The sequence below is a fragment of the Poecilia formosa genome, unplaced genomic scaffold (genome assembly GCF_000485575.1).
Source record: "Poecilia formosa unplaced genomic scaffold, Poecilia_formosa-5.1.2 Scaffold433, whole genome shotgun sequence".
Lineage (NCBI taxonomy): Eukaryota > Metazoa > Chordata > Actinopteri > Cyprinodontiformes > Poeciliidae > Poecilia > Poecilia formosa.
The window spans coordinates 401,568-419,535 of record NW_006800372.1 but is presented as its reverse complement, the minus strand read 5'-3'; the positions used below and the strand labels follow the sequence as shown (position 1 = coordinate 419,535).

Below are 17,968 nucleotides of genomic sequence, written 5' to 3'. Positions count from 1 at the left end.
AACCTTCATACAAACATGGTGTTTTAATACAGTGGATCTCTGTATTCAGCTGTTATGGGGCGGCTGCAGGCATTTGCCTTTTACATTTCTCCAGATTCCAGTTTTGAAAATGGAATAAACTTTATTCCTTCCTCTAAATGCTCTGGGAAAAACGTGCTTTGTGCATGTTCCCCCACAATTTTTAACCATTTTTTCTGATTATTTTTCACCAAATCTGTATCACTGCAGCGCATTTAATAGCCAGCAATCAATAAAGACCGCTTCGCATGATGGACCCGACAGCTTTGTCCTCCGGGTAAGGGGCACTTATTTCGGGGCAAATTACAACAAACCCAATGCCATCGTGTCAACTGAACAAGTGTGCATGCCTGACATTCAAAGTGCAAAACAGAGATGACGAAACACCCCTGGCCGGATTCATTTGGATTCACCTCCAAAATGAATCCGGCGCCGCTGGGTCAGAGATAAGCCGAACTAATCAGGCCAGAGCAGCATTCTGCCTCAGCCCCGGCTGTTAAGCTATTACAAGCCAGTCCAACTACATTTTTCAGAAACAAAGAATGAGATAAACTACTTCTGACGGTTGTTCTGATTAACAAGATAACTGAAGCTGCAAGATAATACCTGTCTATAACTGTTTTCCAGTAATAGCCTAATATAAGTATCAATACAATCAATAAAGAACAGAGATGTTTCATTCAGACATCATATTTAATTCCTTTCAAAAATTTAAATACACCTTCATATCCTTTGAAAATACAGTACATCTTTCACAACCAAAGCGCAACCAATAAAATAAAATAAAAAAATAAGCACAAACTCACATGACAGGCATGAAAACAACAAAAATAACACCACAGGTTTGATTACAGAATGTACTGACAAATACAGGAACCACAAAAAAACTAAACGTATGCAAACAGAAACAATCTGTATAGAAGAGTGATTTTAGCACTTAGTTCAGTTTTCACTACTTGTTACTGATGTGNAACTCACAAGACAGGCATGAAAACAACAAAAATAACACCACAGGTTTGATTACAGAATGCACTGACAAATACGGGAACCACAAAAAAACTAAATGTATGCAAACAGAAACAATCTGTATAGAAGAGTGATTTTAGCACTTAGTTCAGTTTTCACTACTTGTTACTGATGTGAAAAAAAAATCAGTGAACGTTAAGCTCAAGTATGTTTTAGTTGGAAACGGCAAATGGCAATTGAGGACTTCTGGGACACAGTGTTCTTTTTTGGGGGGCGTAGTGGGACAAACAACTTGACATTTAAAGATTTTCAACTAAACAAAGCTGCAGACGGAGACATAAAAAGAGGAGGAAGAGAGGAAGCTGAAAATGATGAAAAAAAAATGATGAAAAGAAACCTGACTAACTGTTCTGTCTACTTGGCTTTCTGTGGAGTTCAGAGTTTAAAATTGGAATCAAACATTTGCTCCACATTCCATCGCTACAGTGAGATTCATGTTTACTGCTACATGTATGTTGCGAGTACGTAGTTACAGCATTACAGCATGCCAAGTTTCCCAAACTGTAATATTATGTTCACATGTTGACATAAATGCAGTTTTTTAGAGTTCGAGTGACGGAAAATCCATCAAGCAAGCCCAGTGTTGGAACACTAAAAGTACTCAGTGAGACTCCACATCCTGCTTCTTCAAATAATTCTATTATTTTTCACAAGCATAATTTAAAAATACATTATATTTTTTACATTGTAAATTGTTGCACTATTCTCTCTAAAATGGCCTGTTTTAACCCCTGTCACTTTAAAGGTTGCCGTTTTCTGATTGGTCAGCTGTGGATCCAGTAACCAAATTTGCTACTAAATTACATCATCTCAATGTGTTTTCACAGTGACTTCATAAGCTTTTTATAAGTGATCTGTTTTACTGGGCTTTGCAAAAGTGATTATCATTTTTCACATTTATTTCATCTACAACATTACATTCAAAGTCATTTATTGGTATTTTATGAGATCGGTTAATAGAGTGTTGTGTCTAATTCATTTAGAGTAAAGCCGAAGCTCAAGGTCTTCACACCAGAGGGTAATAATAGTTTAAGACTAACACTCCACATTCAACTTAACACACCATCACCAGTGTGAAACATGGTGGTGGCAGTATCATGGTGTCATCCTGAGGAGAAAGGTTTACCTTCCAGCAGAAGAACGACCTGAATCATACAGCCAAAACTCCACTGGGTTAGTTCAAATTAAAGCAGGTTTTGTGCTTTGAAAGGCCCAGTCAAAGTCCAGAGCTAAATCTAGTTGGGAAGTTGTAGGAAAATCTAAACAGTGGCTTGTAGACACTCTTCATCCAGTTTGAACATGAGCCATTTCCAAAGAGGAAGGGGGCCTAAATTTTGGTTTGTCAGTGTGCAGAGTAGCTAAGAAACCCCACCCATAAAGCAGCTTCTTGTTGGTTCCTCCAACCGTTGACCCGATCCAACCTGCAACATTTCCACTAGGTATGGACGACATAAAATCACCAACAAAGTACAATAAAGTTTGTGGTTTTAAAGAAAGCAATGAAATAAAGTAAGCACAGTAAAGTAGTGCTTTCCACAGACCAGTGATTCTCCTTTATTCTGGTCTTTCTATGACTATAAAGCTTCTTCTCCACAGCCGAGGCTTTAACCGGTTCTTCCCGTCAGCCCGACCAGATTCTGTTTTTTCCGTTTTTTAAAAACCACCTTATTTGTAGTACAAAGCAGATCTAGCCAAGCGATTTGATTGGAAGCAGACTGAATTTCTTGATTTTCTTGATGGATTTAAGTCAACATCTCAACCACCGTCTTCTAACTATGATGAGACCATAATATTCATAATTTCACGGTCAAACCTTCAGATCCAAACCTTTTCATCAGTTGTGTTGGAAGAGCCCATTCACCGTCAACTGCTCAGGGCAATGAACAAATTAACCAAAAGATGTCAGAGAATCTGGCCTCCCATGGGTACAAGCACAAAATAAAATATCAGCAATAGAGACACACCCGACTGGGCCAGAACGGAACAAGATATTAACCACAGAGAGAGAGACTTGTCATTGGAGAAGAAGCTCAACACACCAGAGTGAAGCCAAGCCGGCCCACATTGTTCCCCCCAAACCTTTCTACCTCTCTGCTCAAACCTGGAATTTCAATCTAAGCAAATGTCTATCTAAAAACTTCTAGGGAAGAGTTTGGATGTAACGCACTAGAGGTGTTGCTTCTGTAGGTGGAGCACTCTCTTTTGGATCAATTTAGATCCACGGTAATCAGTCACACAATGTTAAATGTGAGTGAACTGCAATATTTTCATGCTTAAATTCTAGCAGTAGTGGCGGTCCCAATCGTCCAAAGATCCAGTTCCAAGAGAGGGTAGGAACTGCTGGAGAAAACATGATATATGCAAAAAACTTGGACATTGAAATATGTGGAGTCTTCCTTACTCATCTGCTCGACTGAGAACTGAAAGTGAATCTGTGTCAGGGATTAAAGGAAGGCCTGGGAGTGACAGACAGACAGACAGAGTACATTTACCTAAAGGAAACAAGTATCTCATTGAGTATTGCACATGGAGTTTTCTCAGACCTTTTCTGACCTGCAACATAAAGTAAAGCCTCTGAACTTCAGAGGTGGGAGTGATGAGTCTCTGAAGATGGGAGTGTCACCAAAATTTATCACACAAACTCTACAGATAGCGATGAAAACATAAAGATGCTTTAAATAAAACTTAAAGACAACATGACAACAGCTCTCTGCATATTGTAAACAGACAATGCAGAGCAAATACATTCAGTTTCACGCATTCTTCAGTCACATGAACCCGCCTGGACTCTGAGTACAGACTGCTGAGGAACGATACAATACGTCCAATATGTCCAATACATCCAACACATCAACCGATCGCAGCCGCCGCTCAAACAAAAGGTGTTACGGAAACAAATGGTGACCATCAAGCTGCTGACCTGATGCCTGGATGACCAACACACTTAGCAAATATTTTTTTTTGGTTTTCTGGCTTAACAACCTGGTGAGGTGAAGAATCCAGAGACATTTCATAAAGTTGGTTCCTCAATATTTTACATCTACGCCGAGGGTACAGCAAATCAGAGTCAATGAACATGTATGCTGCTCCCTGATTGTCTGTTTTGCTAATGATAGTCAGTAGCATGTTAAGTAGCACAGGGCATGGGTATTTCAGCTTCCCACGCTGCATTTTCTTTTGATTATTTTAGATTTTTGTGGAAAAAAAATCCATATATAGGCGAATTTTCCGTGAATATGTGGAGTGGCATTCACTGTATTTTAAAATGTTGTTGTACTCTTCACCTCACCATCACCTTCACAAGCAAGGTGACTTTTTTCTTCCTTTGGTACGAGCATGTCCATGTGACAATGCAGGAATCGTTTTTCAATGAATAAAGCCAGATTTTTATATAAAGGAATGTGATAATTATCGTAAACCACCTTCAATGTGTAAACGCTGTAGAATCAATGGTGTGGAAATACTTAGATTTTATTCTTTCAAAGGACAACCTGACAGTTTCAAATCCTGGTTAGAGACATGTAGGAATGTATAAAGAGTCTTTCTTATGGTACGAATATGCCTCAAGGTTTATTTGCGATGTCACACAGACCAGATTGTTTCTATTTTTAATATAACTAGATGTCTGAGTCAGTGCAATGCAGAACCAGTCAAATTTTTTCCATATTTTCTTAGCTGAAAACCACAAACTTGAATTTAAGTAGATTTTGTTTTGTAAGAAACTAACACATGATAGTGCATAAAACTTGGAAATGAGTGGCATCTATTTGCATTCAGACCTCTTTAGTTTGATATTTATGTCTTAGAATGGTCCAGTCAAAGTCCAGACCTAAATTTAATTGAGAAAATATGGCATGTTTTGATGTCTTCCACACAAAGACTCTAGGTTTCCTTTAGGACAAATAATGGGTTTGAACTGATTATTTATCAAAACATGGAAATCCATATTTTATTTATCTTCCACTTTACAGTTATGCACTACTATGTGGTTCTATTATGTGAAAAAGGAGAAACTTTTTCACATAAAAATGTCATTAAAAATGTCAAAGTTTATGGTTGTAATCTGAAAAAACTTGAAAAAGTCCAAGTGGTAACTCTTCAGTGCATCATAACTGGATTCAGGTAAACATGTTGGTGAAGACAGTCTGAGAGTGGAGGAGTCTGACAATTCTAATCATTATTATTTACAGAAAATAAAAGTTGATAAACTTTTTTTTCTACCTAGTTTTAAACCAAACAGGCCATGAAGGTTTGCTTTCCCATGAGTTGCAGTGGCTCCCTAACTAACATCATTGTCTGAAAGGGCTTAACTCAGCAACGGACGCTCCCAGTGTCATGCTACGTCAGGCTCAGTTAGCAAGAAACTAATGTACCATTTACGGCTTACTAAGAGCTGGAACATCAGTTTCCTACGATGGTGCATTGTAGAAAAAACAAAAATTGTAAGGTTGGAACAAAAACACAATGAAATTTCCTACCAAAAATTCTGAAATATTTTGAAATTTCTGAGTTTGAAAAGTCAAAAATGTTAGATTTTTGACTCTAAGAAAATTTTAAAACTCAGAAATGTCCAAGTTTTTTCTAGAAAATTTCTGAGATTAATCTAATAATTTCTGAGTTTATTGGTGGACAGTTAAATTTTTTTTTCTATATGTGATGGCCCTAATACGCCTGCTTTCTCTCCATTCTTTGCTTCAAATAAAGCATTGCTAAGCTAAAATTAAAGCTTAGCAATGCAAATGTTGAAGACTTGGTGCCTCTTCCTAACATTTCCTTTCTTGCTTTGATTAAAAGTAAGACATCAACTTCTCTGCCTTTCCTCGCTTCATTTTTCAGGTAATAAAGATTTTTTTTTTTCTTTAAATGTAATTATTCATTCATGTCTTTGCCATTCAGACACGTTTAAGAGGAAAAAAAACAAACATTCTTTACAGGCAGATACAGGACATGTCACATTGTGTGAAGGAATGAGCATCTCTCTGGAGATGCATGCACACACCTGCCTCATGCTGCTGAAGCATACAGTTATAGTTCATATGTATGAATGGACAAACAAAAGCACAGGATCCGTAATGAAGACACAATGGTCTAGTATAATTCCTGGGGTATTTGGGATCCAACATGTCGGCAATCTAAGATGTTTCATCTCCGAAGTACGAGAATCCTTTGAATTCATCTTGGTTGATCTGCTTGATGATGCTGTCATCCACGGGCGTCAGGACAGGTTCTTCACGTGTAAAGTCCTGGTCAAAGTTATTGACGTCCCTTTTGGTTTTCTGTAAGAAACAGAACATCAGATAAGGTCCTGCTTGGTCAGATTTCAGCCTTTGTACTTGTGGGACTCCTGCAGCCGTGTCAGCGGTTTTTAACCAAGTTAGAAAACAAACAAGAACTTTCTTTGGAAAGGATTGGCACACAATCTCCCAGACTGAACTCACAATACGAGGTTTAAACGGTGGCTTGATCTTCTTCTGGTCCAGCAGCATCCAGTCAATTTCTCTGAAGAACGGATGGAGCTTGATGGCATCCTCACAGCCTTGCGCTGGCACACAGCCCAGTCGCTTGTTTGGACTCTTTGTCATAAACTGTCAAACACAAGGAGACAGAGGATCATTAGTTTAAAGGAGCAGCGTGGAAGGTTTAGTAACATCTTGTGGCATCAGCACAAACTGCAATGTATGTAGAAACTAGAAAATTCCTGAAGAAATTTAACTGGGGCCTGCCGGTTTTTAATAAAGTGTTCTGATGCTAAATATTAGCATTAATGCTAAAGAAAGCTGCAATGTAGACAATTACCTAAGGAGAGTCAGAAGCATGTTGACTAAGCTGTACTTGTACCATTCAGTATGTTGCATAAACTAAAATTAGCCAAAAATGCTAATAATAGCATGAATGCTATCAATAGCATGTGGAGTATCACTAGCATGTTGTCTGTCATTGACTTACTCCATTCAGTATACGAAACATTGCTAATAAGTAAGAAAAGCGTTCTGATGCTAAAAATTAGCATCAATGCTAAACAAAGCTAAAATGTAGTCAAAAACCTAAGGAGAGTCAGAAACATGTTCACTAAGCTTTACTTGCACCATTCATTATGTTAAAATTAATGCAAAAGCTAAAATTAGCCAAAATGCTAATGTTAGCATGATTGCTATCACTAGCATGTTGTCTGTCATTCACTTAGTCCATTCAGTATACTAAACATGGCTAGCAAGTACAAAAATTAGCTAAAAGCTTATTTTAGGTAAAACGCTAATGCTAATGTACTGGCTTGCGCAAGCCAGTTCCATAACCTGAGAGAAAATGCTAATAAAGGATAATATAATAACTAACTCGAGGGAAAAAGATAATAAAAGCTATTATTGCACCGCCTATGGCCTATGGAGGTGCACTTACCTGAGAGGATTATTGAGGCTTTTATTTTGAAATTTTCATTAAGCTTCATTTGAAATTGCAACACTAATCCTGGGTGTAACAGTGGTTTTGTTAAACCAGTTATCTAATGCTCAAAAGAGCAATTACATGATGTAAAAAGTTTTCAAGGCTTTTATTTTGAAATTTTCAGTAAGCTTCATTTGAAATGGCCACAATAATCCCATGTGTAATAGTGATTGGGTTAAATCAGTTATATAATGCTCAAAACACAAGTAGTTCTGAATACCAACTAAGTCATACTCTGTAGTAACAGACAGTTCCGCCATGTTGTAGTTCTTACATGCCGCGCAGGCCTCTCTTTTAACTGAGTCTTTGCCATAGATAAAACTACAGTTATGGCGTGTTTCTAGTCCTAAACAGCTCCTCTGCTCTGCTCTGTGTTCTGTTGCTACAGTAATTAATCCCCTGCCAAGTGCAGCTGTGAGTGACAGACAGTTCCGCCATGTTGTAGTTCTGACATTCTGCTCAACCCTCTGTGAATAACTGAGTGTTTAGGCATAGTTAGAAACTACAATGATGGCGTGTTTGTAGTCCTAAGGAGTTCCTCTGTAATCCTAAATGGCTCTTCTGCTCTGCTCTGTGTTCTGTTGCTAATTGGGGCCTGCCCATAGCATTACGTAGGGAAGAGCAGCAAGGCAGTCACTACACCTAGTGTCACTGCCATTACATGGCAGTCACTAGGTGCCTGCCATGTAATGCATGGCAGGCACCTATTGTTCTACACCTAATAGAACATTTTTTTATTTCTTTATTTTTATTCCGTCATCGTTAATGCGGCTCGTACTGCTGCGTGCAATAATATTAGCCTTTTTTATGTTTGTTTTCCTCAGGATAGTGAACATTAGCACAAATACTTGCATTTCACTGCCCTTGACTAGTGCATTATCATTAGCCTCTTACCTAAAATAACCCATTTGTTAATTTTCTTACTTATTTGCCATGTTTAGTATACTGAATGGAGTAAGTCAATGACAGACAATATGCTAGTGATGTTCCACATGCTACTGATAGCCTTCACGCTAACATCATCAGGAATTTTCTAGTTATTAATCCCCTGCAGCGGTGAGTGACACAGAGGGTGAGAGAATTCTCTGTTTAAACCAGCGTGTTTCACGCAAAAAAAGCACTTCAAACAACTCCTTCCCGTTCAGGAACTGTGACACGTATTCAAAAATTGTTTGAAGGGTATGAGAGGGCTATTTGTCATCTCCGATATTCCCGCGATTCATATCTCTACCTCACTCACAGTATTAACAGCGATGAGAGAAAGATGATGTGCGCTGAAGTCTGACATTTTTCAGAAATATATGGAAAAACATGGGTCTGAGCGTGAGTCGTGCGACCAATGTCGCACGAAATTGGTCGGAAGCACCTGGACAGAAAACTGTAAGCCCTAGGGAAATTTTGAAAACATTTTACCAGAGCAGGCATGCATATCTATATGTCCTGACTGACTTTTAGGCAAATCGGGCGATATTTGTGGGCGTGAGTGCGAGTTAGAAGTTATTTTGGGGTCAGAAATCCACTCTCTCCCACACTTTAGCGGAGCAGCACTCACACTCTAACTTTCTGAAAAATTGAAAACTTTGGGAAACCGTAATTCATATCGACGTACCGTCTTTAATTTAGAAGAGATCACGGACGTATCTACAAACTGAAATTTGAATGGCATTTCTACGTCAAATCTTGACGACACAGTAATTCTTCAAATATTGTTTTTTTTTTTTTCCGGATTTTCCGTCACCTCGCTCCATTGACTTGATTAGGGTTTTTGGGGGTCTTTTTTCGCAATTTACATTGCCATGGTAACTCCAAATCCCACCAGAAGTAATAGCTCCCCTCACGGCATCGAGCCACACGTTTTAATACCACATTTGTGGGGGTGCACGCAGCGGTACGAGCCGCATTAACGGTGACGTAAGAAAAATAAATAAATAAAAAATAAAGAGACATTCTATTTGGTGTAGAACAATAGGTGCCTGCCATGCATGGCAGGCACTGCTCTCCCTATGCATTGCTATGGCAGGCCCCAATTAAAAGGAGCTCAATCATTTTTTTCAACTGCATTTTGTTTTCATAATCCTTTTTATCAATTGTTTCAATCGTGTGTGGTTTTTATTTCCATTTTTTTATTCATTTATTTTTTAAATTGGTTTTGGTGGTTGTGGTTTATTTTAGATATTTAAAATTAGAGGCCGATTGATCGGCCACCGATCACAATCGGCCGATTTCCGTGAAAAAGTGTATGATCGGTGATCGCCGATCACGGTCTCTTGTTGCCGATCACACAAACTGATGACCTTCATCTCATTTCGCAGCCTGCAGTGCAGCTGGTCTCCTCTTTTCTTCACACTGCGCAAACGCGCAGCAACAAATCCTAAGCGATATCGTGTGGAACTATAACACACTCAGTGTATGGGGAAGTTTGCGTGTTGTGGCGGAAAATTACCTCGGGGTGGGGGGTGAACCAGGTCAAAATGCATCAACACGACGAATCTAATATGGCATAAAAACAATGCCATACTTGACGGAGTTTGGCTATATCGAAGCTCACTGCAGTAAAAAAAATACATATGGAGCGATCAGATAGCAGGTAAAGCAGCGTACAGCTACAAACACTCACCCGGATTAGCATGACGGTCAGAAAGCTAAACAAATAAACCGCAAAATGATTTAAGTCATCGAGCTGCGATGTAAGATGCTGGTTCTGTTCTCGCTGTTGAACCGCTGCTACCCGCTACAGGTAGTAATATTTCACAGACAGAGCGCCGCTTCTGCTTCACCTGGTAGTGAACTCTCACACCGAACCTCTGCTTAAAGCTGCAGCATCTAACTTAAAAAAATAAATAAATTTGACATACATATTAAAACTTTCGCTATCCTAACAGGGAAGATAATCTCTGAAAAACTGGTGGATGCCACCAGTTGCTCCAATATTTTTCTCCTAGGCCGAATCTCTTAAGGGTATCAGAGAGGTAACTCCATTCCATCTTGTCAAAAGCTTTTTCAGCATCTAATGACAGCAAGGCGTGATCCATATCAAACTGTTTTGCATATTATATATTTAGTAATGGGGGTGGGGTGAGAGTAATTGTGAAAGGCTTGGCGTCCAATACCAAATCCGTTTCAGTCATTTGAGATTAAATTAGGAATATGCGTTTCAATCCTTCGAGCCAAAGCTTTGCAAAGAATTTTCGTGTTACAGGACATTAAACAAATGGGTCTATATGAACCCATTTCTGTCTGCTTAACAAAAGACAAATAGTTGCCAAACGTAATGATGGAGGCAGGATACCTTTTTCATAAGATTCATTGAATGCTTCAAGAAGGGGGTCAGTAATTTATCTGGAAATTTCTTGGAAATTTCAATTGGTAGGCCATCGAGGCTTTACCAGAATTCATGTGGCTCAGAGCCATTTTAAGTTCTTGAATACTCAGCTTTTCATTCAAATTGTTCTTGCATATGAACAGTTTTAGTTATAATTTACTATTCTCATGTAAAACATTTGCTGAAAGTTGTGGTCCTACAGTGCTAAATGGAAAATTAGTATATCCCTGCATTTTTTTCTTGATATTATCACATAAATAGTCATGTCTATCATTTTGTCATAATAAAATGTAGACTTTTAAGAATCTAATTTAGGGAAAATTAACATTATTATGTAGCTGTGGTGTAATTCACATGCAGTGAGACATTTCTCATGTCATTGGACAGGAGTTGGCTTTGTCATGTGGCCTGAAGTCCTTCAGTTGCATCACATCAAATCAAAGTCCAGAATTCCGGGGCGCAGAACCATCCATATAAACACACACTTTCCCACAAGGCTTTGCAGCGACCACGCACTGGCAGCCAAGGCAAATGCGATGTTTGAGATGGAAACACGGAACTATCACAGCTTCTGCCATCAGAGGGACAAAAAGCACTGATCAACCTGGGACAGTGAGAAAACGGCTGCGTCCGTGCTCACAGAGAAATAAACTCGACCAGCAGATTATTCTGCATCAGCTTCAGTCCTTTGATCCAGCCATCTTCAGAGGCAAGAACAACCAGAACCCTGCAGCCAGTTTCTGATGGTGTAAACCAGGGGTCCCCAAACTACGGCCCGCGGGCTGAATCCGGCCCGCCTCCTCATTTGGTTCATGTAGATTTGACATAAAATTTAAAATTTCAACCAGGAGCTGAGTGAGGAGATTGTCAGCCTCTGTAGACTCTCAATAAGCAAATGATTGCACTTATGTTTTTCTTTTGGACATAGTGTGGCTGCATTTTGGACCTTGAGTTACAGATAGGGTTGCCACCTTTCAGAAATCAAAATAAGGGACGCCCACTAATGCGCGTCACCAGAATGTGATACAAACACACATTCTGCTGTTTGTATCTTATTTCATTTATTAAAGTTTGAGGAATGTTGGGATCCTATCCCATGTATCAGAACAGGGTCCACGTTACAGCATTTAGAAATCATATATCGAGTCAATATCAAAGTACCAGACTAAATCCAAACTCCTATCTGTATTTTTAAAAATATCCCAGGTTATTTTCCTTTGTGATGCAACTATATAGGCTGCTGAAGACCACAGCTGAAACGCTATTTATGAAATGTTATAACATTTAAAGGGAGTTGCCAAATTCATGATGTAGGAAACCACTTTGACTATAACTTTGTCAGCATAGGATCAACCGAAGATGCATCTAAATATGCTGCTTTTCGAATTATCAACTGATTAAAAGAGCAGATATGCTAACATCAGCAAACCACTCCAGAATGAGAGATGAAATTTGGAGCTATTAGCAGTAGCAAATTGCTAACATATAGCGTGCAGAAACAGATTGTGAACCATAGGTATCTGTTCACAAACAGATGATAAAACTATGTGAGAATGTTGCAGCTCCAGCAGCATATGCAGGCTGTCCTGCACAGACCCCTGTTGGGTAAAGATATCTGTCACTGTCAAGAAGAATAACAATAAGTAATATTGATATTTGGTGTCCTATTGTATTAGATTTAACAGATTCCCATAAAGTAACTGAGATTTAAAAGAACATAGATGAAACTAGAGGTGTGCCGATCGATCGGCCAACAATCATAATCGGCCGATTTTCGTGAAAAAGTGTTTGATCGGTGATCGCCGATCACGGTCTCTTGTTGCCGATCACACAAACCGATCACCTGCATCTCATTTCGCAGCCTGCCTGTGCAGCTGGTCTCCTCTTTCCTTCACACTGCGCAAACGCGCAGCAACAAATCCTAAGCGATATCTTGTGGAACTATAACGCACTGAGTGAATAGAGAAGTTTTCGTGTTGCGGCGGAAAATGACCTCGGGGTCGGGTGTGAACACGTCAAAATGCATCAACACGACGAATCTAATATGGCATAAAACAATGCCATACCTGACGGAGTTTGGCTACATCGAGGCTCACTGCAGTAAAAAAGAAATATGGAGCAATCAGATAGCAGGTAAAGCAGCGCACAGCTACAAACACTCACCCGGATTAGCATGACGGTCAGAAAGCTAAACAAATAACCCGCAAAATGATTTAAGTCAGGGGTGTCAAACTCCAGTCCTCGAGGGCCGGTGTCCTGCAGTTTTTAGATGTACCACAGGTACAAAACACTGGAATGAAATGGCTTAATTACCTCCTCCTTGTGTAGGTAAGTTCACCAGAGTCCTGCTAATGACCTAATTATTCTATTCAGGTGTGGTGCAGCAGAGGCACATCTAAAAGTTGCAGGACAGCGGCCCTCGAGGACTGGAGTTTGACACCTGTGATTTAAGTAATCGAGCTGCGATGTAAGACTCTGGTTCTGTTCTCGCTGTTGAACCGCTGCTACGCGCTACAGGTAGTAATATTTCACAGGCGGAGCGCCGCTTCTGCTCCACCTGGTAGTGAACTCTCACACCGAACCTCTGCTTAAAGCTGCAGCATCTTAATTTTTTTTTTTTTTACGTACGTATTAAAACTTTCGCTGTCCTAACATGAGACAAATAATCTCTGAAAAAATAATCGATCTCCTCTGCCTCCTTCCTGTTCAGTATAATTACTCCGCTCAGTCAGAAACAGCCACTCAGAACTAGCAGGAATCAGCTAGCCATGCTATCAGGAAGTTTTCATTCAGTAACTCAGGATTGTTTATTGTAATGGAGCCTGTTTTTGCCTTTGAATGTTAAGTTTTATACTGAATTTTTTGGCAATGTTGAGAGGTTTTATTTTGACTTTTTGCATTATTTAGCCTCTTCAGAGCCTTCATATGTTTTCAGTCTGTTAAAGAATAGTATTACTGATAGGAGTACAATTTGCACAATGCCTGTTTTGTTTGTTTTCTTGGAAAAAGTTATTAAAAATAAATTTTTGTCTAAATTAAGGTGAATTCATGGTTTCTTTTCCCACATAATGTAACCGCTAGTGCTTATGATTAAAAATAATAATAATTATGTGATCGGTGTCGGTGATCGGCCATGATCAGCCCTCATGGGTGATCGGAATCGGAATCGGCAGGAAAAAACCTGATCGGCACATCTCTAGATGGAACTGAATTTATCACTGTAGCAGAATGGGCTATAAAAAAAAAATCCCAATCCCCACTGGGAAATCCTTACTACGCTTGTACACATTACTATTTAGCCGAATATTTAGCTGAGACTGATTTTGTCTCAGTAATTTAACTTTAAGCTGTACTTTAATCACCAGTTTGACGTTTTCTTAATTAGATTTTGCAGATACATAGAGTAAAAAGATAAATGGAAAAAACAGGAAGTTACAAGGCAAATATCTGATCCAGGATCAGGAACTGGGTCTAAATTTACTTCCTTAAAGGGGCAGTATCATGTAAAATATTTTTTTGAGCTTTGCATCATGTTATAATGTTATTTCCTCATAAAGAAAACATATCTGCAGTGTTGTTTTGATTCTTTCATGCATGTATGAGAAATCCTTTAATCTCCATGGCAACGATTCAGCTGCGCAAAAAGTCTGAGTGGACCTAGCCCACTTCTAATTTACAAAGCAAAATACTTAATGCTGGCCCTTTAAGAAGCTTCAAGACCTCTGCGGCTTTGAAACACTAAAGCCACTGAACAGGAGCAGCGCCTCCTACTGACCGCTCTCAGAATGGACACGGCCTCCTTGCTGAGCCACACCGGGTAGAGGACATCGTCATGCAGGATAGACTCGAACAGGTCGTCTTCGTTATCGGCCTCAAACGGCGGCTGTCCCGCCATCATCTCATACATCAGCACCCCCAGAGCCCACCAGTCCACCGACGGACCGTAGTCCAGCTCTTGAAGGATCTGATCACATGCAGAGGAAACAGAGGCATTTCAACAAAGTGATTATTCTCTAAACTTACTGACCTGTTCCACTTCAAGGTTTTGGTAAACAATCAAGCTTTTGAGCTCAGTTACATAACAGTTTTCTGCTGTTTGTAAAAAGTTGCTAAGGGGAATGCTAATGCTGTCGTGGGTCAGAGTTCCATTCAGTTTTATAAGAAAAATATTTGAAAGGGATAAATGGAGCAATCAGATCTTTCCAGCCCAGTTAATGTCTGGAGGTGATTCCACATATATCTATTATCATCGCAGTTGGTAGCACAGCATTCAATTCCCAGCCTGGCGTCTTTCAGTTTGCATGCACATGCACCCATGTGCATGTGTGGGTTCTCTTTTGGGTACTTTGGCTTTCTCCCACAGCCCAAAAACATGACTGTCAGGTTGATTGATCTATCTAAATTCTCCTTAGGTTTTAGTGTGTGTGTGCATGGTAGTTTGTTCTGTCTGTTTCTGTGTTGCCATGTGATGGACTGGCGACCTCTCCAGGTGAAGCCAGGTGATGGATAGCTTGCAGTAACAGTTGAAAGTAGAAAGAAAAATTTCTTTCTGGTAACTTTAATTACAGGGTTTGATGATTCACATTTTACAAAAATTAGACTTCCTAAAAAATATATGGATAATAAATGGAGGTGTACGATGGCTAAGCCACTAAATAGGTGAATATTTAGCACCCTTAGCTTCCCCTAAATCAATTTGTCTGGATAAATTCTGAAGTTCTAATTTACTTGGCAGTTTAGTAGACTTTTGGCTAAATAAAATTTGACATGTTGAAGTTTTGGTTATCTTGAATTCTTCAAGTAATTAGACATTTATGTTGAAGTGGTTGAAAACTTAACACAGCCGTTCCTTTTCCTCTCCTCACTAAGAATTTTATAGAACATTTTAATAATCTGACAAAGTTAATTTGGTGAGCAAAGGTTGCAGTCTTTCAAGGACAGCTACAAGTTGAGTTGAAATTAGCACTTTAGAGTTAGAGAAACAATTGTTTAGTGTTTTGGGGTTAGCATAGCTAACCTTTTAGCTAGCACAGTGCTGGTTGCAATTCTCCAGCAGTCAGTGTGAACACTTGTAACTTCTTGAATTTGATCAGAAGTGAAATTACATTGAACTTGGGTTCAACGTAATCCAGCTCAAATCTAACCTTCCAGGAAGGATTCAGTGGACACCAGGGAAGACGGCTCGTCTAAACAAAGCATGACTGCTTTGTGTGACTGAAACTGATATAAAGCAGTTAAAAGGGTGATTCTCTGAATTCAGTACATTTTGGGGTACATTTTGTCTTTAACAACCCATACAACTTTTCAAAACATAATTTTTAAAATATGGATATTCCATTTATTAATTTTCTCCAAAAATGTGGCTTGCATAATATGAAAATCTTTCAGATAAACCTGTGAGACACAAAATGCACCAAATTCAGAGAATGACCCAAAAATCAAACTGTGTAATTTTCTAGGACCGTTTACCTCTGGTGCGATGTAGTCTGGCGTCCCGCAGAAGGTGGTGGTGGTGACTCCGTTCAGGATTCCCTCCTTGCACATCCCAAAGTCTGCCAGTTTGCAGTGACCATCTGCGTCTAGCAGTATGTTGTCCAGCTTCAGGTCTCTGCAGAGCAAAAAACACAATTACCCCAAATCACTGTTCACTTCTGTATATTTAATGCAAAATAAATCCAATGTGATATGATTCCATGGATGCTTCTGATGAAACACTGGATATCTGAGGGACATATTAAATAACTTCACTACAACTCCCACAGGGAGCCAAAAGATTTGAACTTGCAGAAGAGAAAGTTGATTGCTGAACAACACAAAGGGAAAACAGAAAGAGACAGAAAGAAGTCTCTGAGATAAGACTTTGTGGTGTTGACAGACGTGAAAACAGCCACTCTTGGCTTGATGGTTTATTTCTAGAAAAATCTCAACTCCTCTGCAGTCACTGCATCATTCAGTCCAGAGTCGTGTTTCAGAAAGCGCGGTCGCACTGGCAGGCAGCGGAGGAGCCGTAGCAAGCGTGCTTCTGCACCGGGGTCTTATGCAAGTGTTCTGTTTTTGTAAGTCCTAAAAATAAACATTAAGAAAAAAACAATTTGGAAACCATGATCAGGAGCTGCTAGGATTTGTTAGTGGAGAGCTTGTTCTTTTCTTTCCCATCATGTTTTAAGAGGTTTTTCCTTGGAGCAGCAGTGAGAAAACTTTTAGTGAGAAAACTTAAAACAAAGGAGAAAAAGTCAAAAGCTGAATCGGAACAAAGAAAAATGGTTAAAATCCTTCATTCCTACCCAGATACCATGTTATGTTTCTCTCTCCAGTAAATGAGAACATTTATCAGCAGCTATGGAGGTATCTGGATATTGTGCAAAGTAAACAACCTGGTATGTCCTGGTATGGTAACATCCTTCAGGTCTAAAAAACAAATATCACAGCATGCCAGATGACGCAAAGCTGGCCTTAGGTCATGCTGGGGTCAGTGGATGGTAAACAATATCATCAATAACTGCCTTTCAGGATTCAGAGGTCAAGAACGAGCAAACCTCCAGGCTGTTGCTCTGAGGCTATTCCTAAAATATAAGTTTATAGTTTATGCATTTAAAGCCAGAGAGCAGAAAAAATCACACAGCTGGCGCCTCTGCGCTGAATGAGCTTTGAAGTTCACATCAGCGCGGATCGTGCATGCCTCCTTTCACTCAAAGTGGACACAGGCTGAGCTGTACAGATATTTACACTAACCACATGTGTGGAATAATTTTTCTTTGGCTAACTCTATATCAAGGTAAGAGTTTAAACCCCACCCCGTTAGCTCTGGTTGCGCAGCTCTATGTGAACCGCAGGAATAGCTTGTAGTCGCGCTTTCAGAGGTGCACGTTGAGGGAGCGGTGAGAATTATTTATCTTTGTGAACAAACAATTATGTGGGGTGTTTACATCTCAACATGCTGCCCAGCGTGTGGCTCTGTCTTCACTCTAAAGTTTATGTATGTGGTCCCGGTTAACCGGTGCGTTAGCGATTAACCAGCCAGCGCTAACCTCATCATGCAGGTTCAGTCCGGGGAGGAGCTTTCGCACTCTCCTTGTAGTCACACATCACGCTGGTTTTATATTATTATTATTATTTTTTTGAATTATTTTTCAGGTTCGTGATGCAACAAACCATATGAAA

At 39.5% G+C, this 17,968-nt stretch overlaps 1 protein-coding gene and 1 long non-coding RNA gene across 2 annotated transcripts in view; one reads left to right on the top strand and one right to left on the bottom strand.

The window, feature by feature from the left end:
- LOC107833722 (uncharacterized) overlaps positions 1 to 5,044 on the top strand; it is a 15,875-nt gene extending 10,831 nt beyond the window's left edge. Inside the window, exon 2 of the long non-coding RNA XR_001659484.1 lies at positions 3,217 to 5,044. This is a non-coding gene — a long non-coding RNA (uncharacterized LOC107833722). The remainder of the gene's footprint in view (positions 1 to 3,216) is intronic.
- A 778-nt stretch (positions 5,045 to 5,822) lies between these two features.
- LOC103155522 (protein kinase C epsilon type-like) overlaps positions 5,823 to 17,968 on the bottom strand; it is a 230,665-nt gene continuing 218,519 nt past the window's right edge. Inside the window, exons 14-17 of the mRNA XM_016663629.1 lie at positions 16,277 to 16,415; positions 14,583 to 14,771; positions 6,483 to 6,629; positions 5,823 to 6,320 (exon numbers count right to left, since the gene is read on the bottom strand). Coding sequence (XP_016519115.1) covers positions 6,177 to 6,320; positions 6,483 to 6,629; positions 14,583 to 14,771; positions 16,277 to 16,415 — 619 coding nt within the window. The 3' untranslated portion in view covers positions 5,823 to 6,176. The remainder of the gene's footprint in view (positions 6,321 to 6,482; positions 6,630 to 14,582; positions 14,772 to 16,276; positions 16,416 to 17,968) is intronic.